This window comes from Pygocentrus nattereri, chromosome 7 (genome assembly GCF_015220715.1).
Source record: "Pygocentrus nattereri isolate fPygNat1 chromosome 7, fPygNat1.pri, whole genome shotgun sequence".
NCBI classification, from domain to species: Eukaryota; Metazoa; Chordata; class Actinopteri; order Characiformes; family Serrasalmidae; genus Pygocentrus; species Pygocentrus nattereri.
Window position 1 is genome coordinate 46548203 of NC_051217.1, and position 14765 is coordinate 46562967.

At 40.0% G+C, this 14765-nt stretch overlaps 1 protein-coding gene across 3 annotated transcripts in view; it reads right to left on the reverse strand.

The window, feature by feature from the left end:
• The window catches only part of secisbp2l (SECIS binding protein 2-like), a 51156-nt gene that overhangs the window by 18331 nt on the left and 18060 nt on the right, over nt 1-14765 (reverse strand). For all 3 annotated transcript variants that reach the window (XM_017686842.2, XM_017686843.2, XM_017686841.2), the window contains exons 5-6: nt 7169-7395; nt 6525-6549 (exon numbers count right to left, since the gene is read on the reverse strand). In XM_017686842.2, coding sequence (XP_017542331.2) covers nt 6525-6549; nt 7169-7395 — 252 coding nt within the window. The remainder of the gene's footprint in view (nt 1-6524; nt 6550-7168; nt 7396-14765) is intronic.

Consider the following 14765-nt stretch of genomic DNA (forward strand, 5'->3'; position numbering starts at 1 on the left):
AAAGGTGTTTATCTATTATCAGGTAAAGGTGTTTATCTATTATCAGGTAAAGGTGTTATCTATTATCAGGTAAAGGTGTTTATCTATTATCAGGTAAAGGTGTTTATCTATTATCAGGTAAGGTGTTTATCTATTATCAGGTAAAGGTGTTTATCTATTATCAGGTAAAGAGTGTTTATCTATTATCAGGTAAGGTGTTTATCTATTATCAGGTAAAGGTGTTTATCTATTATCAGGTAAAGATGTTTTATCTATTATCAGGTAAAGTGTTTATCTATTATCAGGTAAAGATGTTTATCTATTATCAGGTAAAGGTGTTTATCTATTATCAGGTAAAGGTGTTTATCTATTATCAGGTAAAGGTGTTTATCTATTATCAGGTAAAGATGTTTATCTATTATCAGGTAAAGGTGTTTATCTATTATCAGGTAAAGATGTTTATCTATTATCAGGTAAAGTGTTTATCTATTATCAGGTAAAGGTGTTTATCTATTATCAGGTAAAGGTGTTTATCTATTATCAGGTAAAGGTGTTTATCTATTATCAGGTAAAGATGTTTATCTATTATCAGGTAAAGATGTTTATCTATTATCAGGTAAAGATGTTTATCTATTATCAGGTAAAGGTGTTTATCTATTATCAGGTAAAGGTGTTTATCTATTATCAGGTAAAGGTGTTTATCTATTATCAGGTAAAGGTGTTTATCTATTATCAGGTAAGGATGTTTATCTATTATCAGGTAAAGATGTTTATCTATTATCAGGTAAAGTGTTTATCTATTATCAGGTAAAGGTGTTTATCTATTATCAGGTAAAGGTGTTTATCTATTATCAGGTAAAGGTGTTTATCTATTATCAGGTAAAGGATGTTTATCTATTATCAGGTAAAGATGTTTATCTATTATCAGGTAAAAGTGTTTATCTATTATCAGGTAAAGATGTTTATCTATTATCAGGTAAAGGTGTTTATCTATTATCAGGTAAAGGTGTTTATCTATTATCAGGTAAAGGTGTTTATCTATTATCAGGTAAAGGTGTTTATCTATTATCAGGTAACGGTGTTTATCTATTATCAGGTAAAGGTGTTTATCTATTATCAGGTAAAGGTGTTTATCTATTATCAGGTAAAGGTGTTTATCTATTATCAGGTAAAGGTGTTTATCTATTATCAGGTAAAGATGTTTATCTATTATCAGGTAAAGGTGTTTATCTATTATCAGGTAAAGGTGTTTATCTATTATCAGGTAAAGATGTTTATCTATTATCAGGTAAAGGTGTTTATCTATTATCAGGTAAAGGTGTTTATCTATTATCAGGTAAAGGTGTTTATCTATTATCAGGTAAAGATGTTTATCTATTATCAGGTAAAGGTGTTTATCTATTATCAGGTAAAGGTGTTTATCTATCATCAGGTAAAGGTGTTTATCTATCATCAGGTAAAGATGTTTATCTATTATCAGGTAAAGGTGTTTATCTATTATCAGGTAAAGGTGTTTATCTATTATCAGGTAAAGGTGTTTATCTATTATCAGGTAAAGGTGTTTATCTATTATCAGGTAAAGGTGTTTATCTATTATCAGGTAACGGTGTTTATCTATTATCAGGTAAAGGTGTTTATCTATTATCAGGTAAAGGTGTTTATCTATTATCAGGTAAAGGTGATTATCTATATCAGGTAAAGGTGTTTATCTATTATCAGGTAAAGGTGTTTATCTATTATCAGGTAAAGGTGTTTATCTATTATCAGGTAAAGGTGTTTATCTATTATCAGGTAAAGGTGTTTATCTATTATCAGGTAAAGGTGTTTATCTATTATCAGGTAAAGGTGTTTATCTATTATCAGGTAAAGGTGTTTATCTATTATCAGGTAAAGGTGTTTATCTATTATCAGGTAAAGGTGTTTATCTATTATCAGGTAAAGGTGTTTATCTATTATCAGGTAAAGGTGTTTATCTATTATCAGGTAAAGGTGTTTATCTATTATCAGGTAAAGGTGTTTATCTATTATCAGGTAAAGGTGTTTATCTATCATCAGGTAAAGGTGTTTATCTATCATCAGGTAAAGATGTTTATCTATTATCAGGTAAAGGATGTTTATCTATTATCAGGTAAAGGTGTTTATCTATTATCAGGTAAAGGATGTTTATCTATTATCAGGTAAAGGTGTTTATCTATTATCAGGTAAAGGTGTTTATCTATTATCAGGTAAAGGTGTTTATCTATTATCAGGTAAAGGATGTTTATCTATTATCAGGTAAAGGTGTTTATCTATTATCAGGTAAAGATGTTTATCTATTATCAGGTAAAGGTGTTTATCTATTATCAGGTAAAGGTGTTTATCTATTATCAGGTAAAGGTGTTTATCTATTATCAGGTAAAGGTGTTTATCTATTATCAGGTAAAGGTGTTTATCTATTATCAGGTAAAGGTGTTTATCTATTATCAGGTAAAGGTGTTTATCTATTATCAGGTAAAGGTGTTTATCTATTATCAGGTAAAGGTGTTATCTATATCAGTAATTATTATCAGGTAAAGGTGTTTATCTATTATCAGGTAAAGGTGTTTATCTATTATCAGGTAAAGGTGTTTATCTATTATCAGGTAAAGGTGTTTATCTATTATCAGGTAAAGGATGTTTATCTATTATCAGGTAAAGGTGTTTATCTATTATCAGGTAAAGGTGTTTATCTATTATCAGGTAAAGGTGTTTATCTATTATCAGGTAAAGGTGTTTATCTATTATCAGGTAAAGGTGTTTATCTATTATCAGGTAAAGGTGTTTATCTATTATCAGGTAAAGGATGTTTATCTATTATCAGGTAAAGGTGTTTATCTATTATCAGGTAAAGGTGTTTATCTATTATCAGGTAAAGGTGTTTATCTATTATCAGGTAAAGGTGTTTATCTATTATCAGGTAAAGGTGTTTATCTATTATCAGGTAAAGGTGTTTATCTATTATCAGGTAAAGGTGTTTATCTATTATCAGGTAAAGATGTTTATCTATTATCAGGTAAAGGATGTTTATCTATTATCAGTAAAGGTGTGTTATATCTATTATCACAGGTAAAGATGTTATCTATTAATCAGGTAACGGTGTTTATCTATTATCAGGTAACGGTGTTTATTCTATTATCAGGTAACGGTGTTTATCCTATGATCAGAGTAACGGTGTTTATCTATTATCAGTAAACGGTGTTTATCTATTATCGATGTAACGATGTGATATCTATTATCAGGTAACGGTGTGTATCTATTATCAGGTAACGGTGTTTATCTATTATCAGGTAAAGGTGTGTTTATCTATTATCAGGGTAAAGGTGTTTATGCTATTATCAGGTAACGGTGCTTTACTATTATCAGGTAAAGTGTTTATCTATTATCAGGTAACGGTGTTTATCTATTATCAGGTAACGGTTGTTTATCTATTATCAGGGTAAAAGGTGTTTATCTATTATCAGGTAAAGGTGTTTATCTATTATCAGGTAAAGGTGTTTATCTATTATCAGGTAACGTGTTTATCTATTATCAAGGTAACGGTGTTTATCTATTATCAGGTAAAGGTGTTTATCTATTATCAAGGTAAGGTGTTTATCTATTATCAGGTAAAGGTGTTTATCTATTATCAGGTAAAGGTGTTTATCTATTATCAGGTAAAGGTGTTTATCTATTATCAGGTAAAGGTGTTTATCTATTATCAGGTAAAGGTGTTTATCTATTATCAGGTAAAGGTGTTTATCTATTATCAGGTAAAGATGTTTATCTATTATCAGGTAACGGTGTTTATCTATTATCAGGTAACGGTGTTTATCTATTATCAGGTAACGGTGTTTATCTATTATCAGGTAACGGTGTTTATCTATTATCAGGTAAAGGTGTTTATCTATTATCAGGTAAAGGTGTTTATCTATTATCAGGTAAAGGTGTTTATCTATTATCAGGTAAAGGTGTTTATCTATTATCAGGTAAAGGATGTTTATCTATTATCAGGTAAAGGTGTTTATCTATTATCAGGTAAAGGTGTTTATCTATTATCAGGTAAAGGTGTTTATCTATTATCAGGTAAAGGTGTTTATCTATTATCAGGTAAAGGTGTTTATCTATTATCAGGTAAAGGTGTTTATCTATTATCAGGTAAAGGTGTTTATCTATTATCAGGTAAAGGTGTTTATCTATTATCAGGTAAAGGTGTTTATCTATTATCAGGTAAAGGTGTTTATCTATTATCAGGTAAAGGTGTTTATCTATTATCAGGTAAAGGTGTTTATCTATTATCAGGTAAAGGTGTTTATCTATTATCAGGTAAAGGTGTTTATCTATTATCAGGTAAAGGTGTTTATCTATTATCAGGTAAAGGTGTTTATCTATTATCAGGTAAAGGTGTTTATCTATTATCAGGTAAAGGTGTTTATCTATTATCAGGTAAAGGTGTTTATCTATTATCAGGTAACGGTGTTTATCTATTATCAGGTAACGGTGTTTATCTATTATCAGGTAAAGGTGTTTATCTATTATCAGGTAAAGGTGTTTATCTATTATCAGGTAAAGGTGTTTATCTATTATCAGGTAAAGGTGTTTATCTATTATCAGGTAAAGGTGTTTATCTATTATCAGGTAAAGATGTTTATCTATTATCAGGTAAAGATGTTTATCTATTATCAGGTAAAGATGTTTATCTATTATCAGGTAAAGGTGTTTATCTATTATCAGGTAAAGGTGTTTATCTATTATCAGGTAAAGGTGTTTATCTATTATCAGGTAAAGGTGTTTATCTATTATCAGGTAAAGGTGTTTATCTATTATCAGGTAAAGAGTGTTTATCTATTATCAGGTAAAGGTGTTTATCTATTATCAGGTAAAGGTGTTTATCTATTATCAGGTAAAGGTGTTTATCTATTATCAGGTAAAGGTGTTTATCTATTATCAGGTAAAGGTGTTTATCTATTATCAGGTAAAGGTGTTAAAGGTGTTTATCTATTATCAGGTAAAGGTGTTTATCTATTATCAGGTAAAGGTGTTTATCTATTATCAGGTAAAGATGTTTATCTATTATCAGGTAAAGGTGTTTATCTATTATCAGGTAAAGATGTTTATCTATTATCAGGTAAAGATGTTTATCTATTATCAGGTAAAGGTGTTTATCTATTATCAGGTAAAGATGTTTATCTATTATCAGGTAAAGGTGTTTATCTATTATCAGGTAAAGGTGTTTATCTATTATCAGGTAAAGGTGTTTATCTATTATCAGGTAAAGGTGTTTATCTATTATCAGGTAAAGGTGTTTATCTATTATCAGGTAAAGATGTTTATCTATTATCAGGTAAAGATGTTTATCTATTATCAGGTAAAGATGTTTATCTATTATCAGGTAAAGATGTTTATCTATTATCAGGTAAAGGTGTTTATCTATTATCAGGTAAAGATGTTTATCTATTATCAGGTAAAGGTGTTTATCTATTATCAGGTAAAGATGTTTATCTATTATCAGGTAAAGGTGTTTATCTATTATCAGGTAAAGGTGTTTATCTATTATCAGGTAAAGGTGTTTATCTATTATCAGGTAAAGATGTTTATCTATTATCAGTTAAAGATGTAAAGTTACCCTTTTGGAGATTTGGCTCCAACAGTGACTCCGTTTACATGGAAACGTTTCTGCTAATCTGAAATCATTACACTTAGTCAAAATAAAAAGATCAAGACTGAGGTGTTTCAATCTCACTACTCAACAATCGGACGACAATCTCAGTTCACGCGCACGTGCAAGTAACCAGATCCAGGATCACGCGCGTGAGAGGAGCTGCATGTGTGTCCAGTCAGCGAGACGAGCAGCGGGGAGTCCTCAGCTTGAGCCATTCAGCTCTGTAACAGGCCACTTTGGGAAACTTCCATCCATAATATCGTAACATCACTGTTCATATTATCTTTTAACTGTGACGCGTACGCGACTTTAGTCTGACCAGATGGGCTCCTAAACTGACCGCACGCGCAAAGAGAACAGGGCATCACGCTGTCGGACTCTTTAAGCTCGGCCTTCACGCTCGACTGCTCTGTGACGCTGCCGCCTCGTTCTCGTCGAACACGGGGGTTTTGGATGAGTCTCGTCATTTCTTGTACAGAAACCCCTTCGCCGATGTTTATAAGGCCGCAACAGCGTGAAGTTATGACGAATGAGGAGCTGGATGGACGTAAAAGTCGTGAATTCCCATCTGGCTGTTGAGACTGAGCCGCACTGTCGCATATCAGATACGAATCGGAATTTACTGACCACATTTCTGCGTCACATATGATGCAAAAGATGGGATCTGGACCACTTTTACCTGCTGTGTGAAGAAAAACGGCCAGATCCAGGCGTCGCCACAGCCTTCGGGCTTCTATTTCACAGATTATTTACAGGATTCATTCAATCAGACGCAAACTGCATCCGGAGTGGCCTCAACAGGACTACACTAGTCCGACTGTGGTGTACACATGGATCGTCAGGCTGCATGTAAACGTGTATTGAGAGAAAATGAGGAGACTGCACTTACCGGTCATTACTCCGGCCTCCACACCCTGCAGGGACACATTTACACAGTGAGATCATTCATTAATAACCACGGCACCAAACATGGACCAACTACACCAAACTGCACCACAAATACATTCAGTGTGATTTTAAGGGAACTACAGTAATGTGTAGTGAACACCGTAGATCACAACACCAGCTGAACGCATGTCAAACGTGCATCTCCCGAGTCTCTGCGGAAACAGGTGCTCTCAAAAACGCCCGGCACGGACACCGACTGCTAACCTGAGGAAACCGCAGCCATGGAGAATTAAACGCGCGGTCGGCTTGATTCTCTAATCATTCTGCTCATTTCTACAGCTACAGATTAGAAACCCACGTCAGCCTAATGAGGCTGAATGAATGAAACTCTGGCTGGTTTCAGGGCTGGAACTCCAATCATATTAAAAGAAATCACAAATTGAAGGAGCGCACCTGTTATAATACAGTCTAGCCTGATAACATGGAGCTTATAAGCCGTCTGTAGTCGAGTTAGACCAATCAGACACGTCCACGTGCGGTGACATCACAACCACAACTGCCCCTATACTGACTTTCCCACTGATTAACCACAGCCTGGTGACGTTGGGGGTGTGTATCACTGTGTGGGTGCGTGCTGTTATGTACCAATGTGTTGGTGTGCTGGTTGCTGCGGCTCGCTGCCCCCTGGTGGTTGTGTTTGGGGCTGCAGTAGCCGCTGTCACTGTCGATATCAGCCTCGCTCGCTCCTTGCTCGCTGGACGATTCTGCAGGCTGGGAAACGCGCCTGCGCCGGGGTTTACCCCTCCACTGCAGCCCACCTTCGGAAACACACCTGCTGCTGCCGCCACCACCACACGCCTCCCCGGGGAAATCTAAACACACACACACACACACACACACACTCGATTCATGGAAACATTCCACCTGCTGAAGAGATCCGACCTGTTTCTGAAGCTGTAATATTTTGCTCCCTTGTGGAAAAACATGATCCACGTTTACACAAACAAACATCATAACTGTTGACTGGATTAAGTGGCTGGTATAAGAGAAAATATCAACATAACGTACAAATCTGCGATCAATATTGTCTTAATTGCTGCTAACCAACAGCTGGAAGCTGACTACTCTGGACTCGCTCGTTTGGATTGATTCTGCTCATCATATCGTTTAGATGTTTCTTGTTTTTCATTAGTTCTTTGGTGCGTTATAATAATTAGTTTTGATGGTAAATGATCATATATTGCTGTTAAACGGTTAAACAGTACATGACTGCAGAGGTTTTGCCCCAGATCGCAAGCCTGAATCCCGGTGGTGCCGCGACCAGAGAAGGTGCCAATTAGCAGTGTAACGATTCCCTAAATCCACAGATCAATGTCTTCTCATTTTCTCCTGGTCATATCGGGAACACTAAAGAGAATAAACAACACGAGTCGTCGTGCGAATGATGGAGGGAAAATGAGTTGTGTTACATTAGTAATGTAACGAGAGCTCAAAAGGCTGCGGTGACGGCGGGTTGGGGCGGGCTGCTGTGAAATTTCCCCGTCGTGGGACTAATTAATTAGTCAATTAATCTCAATCTTAATCTTTAATGAGGGTGGACGCTTGTATCGTGGTTTCGGTTTCAGAATCGTTGCACCACTACCGCAAATCATCAGCGATATTACTGGCTGATATTATTATCAGCCAAACGATATATCAGGCAGGCCCTGACTGACTAGAGTAAGTGTTCTAACTCTCTTGACCAATATTCTGACCAGCGGTCACTGAGTAAACGTGACTGATCACACTCAAAGACTCGCTCACAGCAGACAGAAGCACTGACCTCCAACACTACACGTAATGCCAAAGCAGCGAAACTGTGGGCTTCCCACACCTGTAATTCAACATTCCACTGTGTGTGTGTGTGTGTGTGTGTGTGTGTGTGTGTGTGTGTGTGTGTGTGTAACAGGGATGGGCGTGAGGAACGTGCTCTTCAATTAGTGGAAGAGACGCTGGACTGTAGAACTGAAACTTATTTTACACTTAATTAAATAAGATTTGCTGCTGAAATAAAACACAACCTCTGTGTGGCTGACAGCTCTGCTAAAACAAGGACACGTACAGAAAAGTGTGTGTGTGTGTGTGTGTGTGTGTGTGTGTGTGTGTGTGTGTGTGTGTGTGTGTGTGTGTGTGTGTGAGTGAGTGTGAAATCCCCCTGGTACTCGGGGGTCCCATATTGGCAGCTAACTCTCTGCATAGCGGCGCTGATGCTTCAATGTCAATAAAACGTCTGTTCTATCAGCTGTGCTTCTGTAGAGTCTCTGTTCTAGTGCGGTTCTGCGCTCTTCCTCACAGTAACTGAGATCTTCCTCGTCTCCTCTTCTGTAGAGTCTCTGTTCTAGTGCGGTTCTGCGCTCTTCCTCACAGTAACTGAGATCTTCCTCGTCTCTTCTTCTGTAGAGTCTCTGTTCTAGTGCGGTTCTGCGTCTTCCTCACAGTAACCGAGATCTTCCTCGTCTCCTCTTCTGTAGAGTCTCTGTTCTAGTGTGGTTCTGCGCTCTTCCTCACAGTAACTGAGATCTTCCTCGTCTCCTCTTCTGTAGAGTCTCTGTTCTAGGGCGGTTCTGCGCTCTTCCTCACAGTAACTGAGATCTTCCTCGTCTCCTCTTCTGTAGAGTCTCTGTTCTAGTGCGGTTCTGCGCTCTTCCTCACAGTAACTGAGATCTTCCTCGTCTCCTCTTCTGTAGAGTCTCTGTTCTAGTGCGGTTCTGCGCTCTTCCTCACAGTAACTGAGATCTTCCTCATCTCCTCTTCTGTAGAGTCTCTGTTCTAGTGCGGTTCTGCGCTCTTCCTCACAGTAACTGAGATCTTCCTCATCTCCTCTTCTGTAGAGTCTCTGTTCTAGTGCGGTTCTGCGCTCTTCCTCACAGTAACTGAGATCTTCCTCGTCTCCTCTTCTGTAGAGTCTCTGTTCTAGGGCGGTTCTGCGCTCTTCCTCACAGTAACTGAGATCTTCCTCGTCTCCTCTTCTGTAGAGTCTCTGTTCTAGTGCGGTTCTGCGCTCTTCCTCACAGTAACTGAGATCTTCCTCGTCTCCTCTTCTGTAGAGTCTCTGTTCTAGTGCGGTTCTGCGCTCTTCCTCACAGTAACTGAGATCTTCCTCATCTCCTCTTCTGTAGAGTCTCTGTTCTAGTGCGGTTCTGCACTCTTCCTCACAGTAACTGAGATCTTCCTCGTCTCCTCTTCTGTAGAGTCTCTGTTCTAGGGCGGTTCTGCGCTCTTCCTCACAGTAACTGAGATCTTCCTCGTCTCCTCTTCTGTAGAGTCTCTGTTCTAGTGCGGTTCTGCGCTCTTCCTCACAGTAACTGAGATCTTCCTCGTCTCCTCTTCTGTAGAGTCTCTGTTCTAGTGCGGTTCTGCGCTCTTCCTCACAGTAACTGAGATCTTCCTCATCTCCTCTTCTGTAGAGTCTCTGTTCTAGTGCGGTTCTGCGCTCTTCCTCACAGTAACTGAGATCTTCCTCGTCTCCTCTTCTGTAGAGTCTCTGTTCTAGTGCGGTTCTGCGCTCTTCCTCACAGTGACTGAGATCTTCCTCATCTCCTCTTCTGTAGAGTCTCTGTTCTAGTGCGGTTCTGCGCTCTTCCTCACAGTGACTGAGATCTTCCTCGTCTCCTCTTCTGTAGAGTCTCTGTTCTAGTGCGGTTCTGCGCTCTTCCTCACAGTAACTGAGATCTTCCTCATCTCCTCTTCTGTAGAGTCTCTGTTCTAGTGCGGTTCTGCGCTCTTCCTCACAGTAACTGAGATCTTCCTCATCTCCTCTTCTGTAGAGTCTCTGTTCTAGTGCGGTTCTGCGCTCTTCCTCACAGTGACTGAGATCTTCCTCGTCTCCTCTTCTGTAGAGTCTCTGTTCTAGTGCGGTTCTGCGCTCTTCCTCACAGTAACTGAGATCTTCCTCATCTCCTCTTCTGTAGAGTCTCTGTTCTAGTGAGGTTCTGCGCTCTTCCTCACAGTAACTGAGATCTTCCTCGTCTCCTCTTCTGTAGAGTCTCTGTTCTAGTGCGGTTCTGCGCTCTTCCTCGCAGTAACAGATCTTCTTCATCTCCTCTTCTGTAGAGTCTCTAATCTAGTGCGGTTCTGCGCTCTTCCTCACAGTAACTGAGATCTTCCTTGTCTCCTCTTCTGTAGAGTCTCTGTTCTAGTGCTGTTCTGCGCTCTTCCTCACAGTAACTGAGATCTTCCTCGTCTCCTCTTCTGTAGAGTCTCTGTTCTAGTGCTGTTCTGCGCTCTTCCTCACAGTAACTGAGATCTTCCTCGTCTCCTCTTGTGTAGAGTCTCTGTTCTAGTGCGGTTCTGCGCTCTTCCTCACAGTAACCGAGATCTTCCTCGTCTCCTCTTCTGTAGAGTCTCTGTTCTAGTGCGGTTCTGCGCTCTTCCTCACAGTAACTGAGATCTTCCTCGTCTCCTCTTCTGTAGAGTCTCTGTTCTAGTGCGGTTCTGCGCTCTTCCTCACAGTAACTGAGATCTTCCTTGTCTCCTCTTCTGTAGAGTCTCTGTTCTAGTGCTGTTCTGCGCTCTTCCTCACAGTAACTGAGATCTTCCTCGTCTCCTCTTCTGTAGAGTCTCTGTTCTAGTGCGGTTCTGCGCTCTTCCTCACAGTAACAGATCTTCTTCATCTCCTCTCCTGTAGAGTCTCTGTTCTGCTGAACATCTGCTGCAGCTCATTGTTCTTTCTTCAAGGGCCCTTTAGTAAAGAAAATGGTTCTATACAGAACCATGAACACTCAAAGGACTCTTTGCATGATTAATGGGTCCCTCAGATTGATGGAGAATATGCTACAGTTGGTCTTATGTAGAACCTTTCCGAAAATGGCCGTTTTGACGTCAAGCTTGTATCAATAGAAGAACCCTTTTTAGTACACTACAGAACCCCCTACAGCACGTCCTCCATCAATCTGAGGAGTTTCTTCTATTGTTGTAAACTTCACACTGAAATAACAGCAGAACCCTTTTTGGTGCTATATAGAACCTATTTCAAAAAGGTTCTAGATAAAACCATCAGCAGCACATTCTCCATTAATCTGAAGAACCATTTACTGATGCAAGGAACCCTTTAATCATGCAGAGCTCTTTGAGGTTCTACAAGAACCTCTTTATGAAAGAACCATCATTTTTAAGAGTGTAGACTATGAAGGACCAACTGGGTGAGCCAGTCGGCTACAGCGCCACCCTGAGGCAGAGCAGCGCTGCAGCTCTAGCTGGTTAAGACCACCAGAGACAGAAGCTGACTGTGGGGGGAGCAGATAAACAGCGACAGCAGAACATTATAAGTCTATTTTCAGGGACCCCCCAGAATTTGGAGACATTGAGGCAGTCCAGTGGTTAATTGGGGATTCTTGGACCGCCCCCACCCCTCAAGACCCCCGTTTTCCACACCTCGTTTCAAAGCTCTTCATCTGGCCAGTATGTTATACATAGTTTATATCCTCAGGAATAAAAAATGATATAAACACAGTAATCAGAGATGTGTGTGTGTTAATGTGCTGGATCGATTTCCTGTTGTCTCCTCGAGGAAGTCCAGTATTAACCGTAATCAGCCGATACCTGCTTGACCTAATCAATACTTCGTTCTGTCCGATCAGGTGCTGCTGATGGAACTTCACAAGCCCCCGAGATGTCTGAAGGAGAACTCTAGCAGCTTTAACTTCTGCAAAAACTAGCTCACAAGACACCAACTACTTTTTTTTTTATTTACTTATCATTTTTGCACTTATTTGCATTTATTTTAATGGGTTAAAAGGACGATTTACTAAATAATCATTTCATCGTCAGGATGATGCACGAAAAACAGTGCAAGAGCTTCAAGCAAGCAGTGATGCTGTTCACCACTATTGATCTGTGTAGTAAGTGTGTAGTGTGTTTTCACCATTACAAACCATTAAAATAAGCACAAATCAACATAAACAGCGCACAGCGGTCTGAATGTGCCGTTTTCAGTAACGTAATGAACATGCAGGTCAGAAGACGACGGGTTCGGCACGTGACTTCCCGCTGCTCTTCAACCATCACGGGGTTCTGTCCGGTTCCATCAGCAGCAGCTGAGTTAATTTAATAAAGTATAGGTGAAGTAATAAAGTAGGAGTCATTCACACACACACACACACACACACACACACACACACACACACACACACACACACCCCAATCGCGTTTTCTGGTGTTTCTTCTAGTGTCTACTAACTAACAGATGTTCATCAGCCTTATAGATCATTTCCTCAGATCAGAAAAGGCTTTAAAATGCGACGCCTCTAAAAATATCCCGGCAGCTTCTCTCGGGGAACAAAACGCACTTCGTTCTGAAGATTCTGACTTTCTAAAAATAGTCAACACCGACAAACAGGAGAGGAAAGAAGGCGTGCTGGGCCGTATCTGTGACATCATCCCACCCATCATGACTCGGTCGGCTCTGCAGAGACGTCACCTGACTGACAATAAACCCTCAACATAACCGCCCATAAACCCACAACCCTCAACAATAAACACCCAGAGCCAGTCGGTCGGAAACTCTGATTAAACGTCCGCGATCTGACTCACTCCTGCAGCTATGAGGAACAGATCCCTGATAAAAACGCACAGCAGCCGAGTGTTTAAAGATCTTCCTCTTCGGGATTTTATCTCCCTGCTTTACTTCATAATCGTCTGAGCTTCTTAAACTGCATCCAAAATAAAGGCCCAACAACAGGCCACAGGGCCAGAGTGGAACTCAGGGTGTGTTTATGTTTGAGGTCAGGTTTAATTCTCGTGTGTTATCAGGACCAGCTGATAAAACGTCCCGCTGCAGTCCAGCCCGAGACTGAGGAACAGCTACGGTTCCGTGTAAGCTGCTTAAAGATAAGGTTTACAGAAACGGCGTTTAATGAGAACCACATGCAGCATGACTCAGCAGAGGATCAGATCATGAAGAGAGGAACTGGTGAGTGCTGCTTACGCAAGGATGTCATTTTTTTAAAGGCATCCTCGAGCTGAAATGAATGCTTTTAGAGCCACTTTAGTTACAGACTATACAGCCAAAGGTATTCACACCCATCCAAATCACTAAACTCAGGTGTTCCAATCACTTCCATGGCCACAGGTGTATAAACCCAAGCGCAGTGCAAAGCGTGAAATGCAGTGGAGTAAAGCGCCGCCACTGGACTCTAGAGCAGTGGAGACGAGTTCTCTGGAGTGACCAATCACGCTTCTCCGTCTGGAAATCCGATGGACGAGTCTGGGTTTGTCTGACTGCATTGTGCCGAGTGTAAAGTTTGGTGGAGGGGGGATCATGGTGTGGGGTTGTTTTTCAGGGGTTGGGCTCGGCCCCTTAGTTCCAGTGAAAGGAGCTCTTAAAGCTTCAGCACCAAGAGATTCTGGACAATTTCACGCTCCCAACTTTGAACACCTTTGGGATGAATTAGAGTGGAGACTGTGAGCCAGGCCTTCTCGTCCAACATCAGTGTCTGACCTCACAAATGTGCTTCTGGAAGAACGGTCAGAAATTCCCATAAACACTCCTAACCCTTGTGGAAAGCCTTCCCAGAAGAGCTGAAGCTGTTATAGCTGCAAAGGGTGGGCCGACATCATATTAAACCCTATGGATTAAGAATGGGACGTCACTCAAGTTCATGTGTGTGTGAAGCCAGACGACCGAATACTTTTGGACATATAGTGTTTTAGGGGTTTTAAGGACCAAATTAATTTGTCCGTTACCATTTTCCAACCTCTCTTTACCCCTTACAGTAAAACAGGTTGCTATTACTGTGCCTTTAAGTCTGATGTATGGAAATGAGCCAAGTTCTGATTGGCTGCTCTGTATTGTCCCTCACTTTAAAAGCAGCCGGGGGCTGAAACGCTCCTTCAGTGTTAATGGGTGGAGCTAAATTGCTATAAGCTGACCAGGAGGACATATGTAAATGCCTCGGTTGTGACATCACAAAACCTGGCTGTACATGGGCTGGGGAAGAAATGGCAAATACTGAAACTAACACTAACCCTAACAATATTAATATTAACTTTTTCCATCACACTTAAGGCTTCAGACTTTTTAAGGACCATTTGCTGATAATTATGAGGTCAGAAGTACAGAAAGCGCCGTTTCCTGGACTGTAAAAACTGCGCTAAAAGTTGAAGTGATGTAAAAAGTGCTGCGATGACTTTTATTTTGGAGAAAGATGCTAACAGCTAACATCAGGCCACCTGCAGGCAGTTTGTCACCGTCTGATCGATCTTA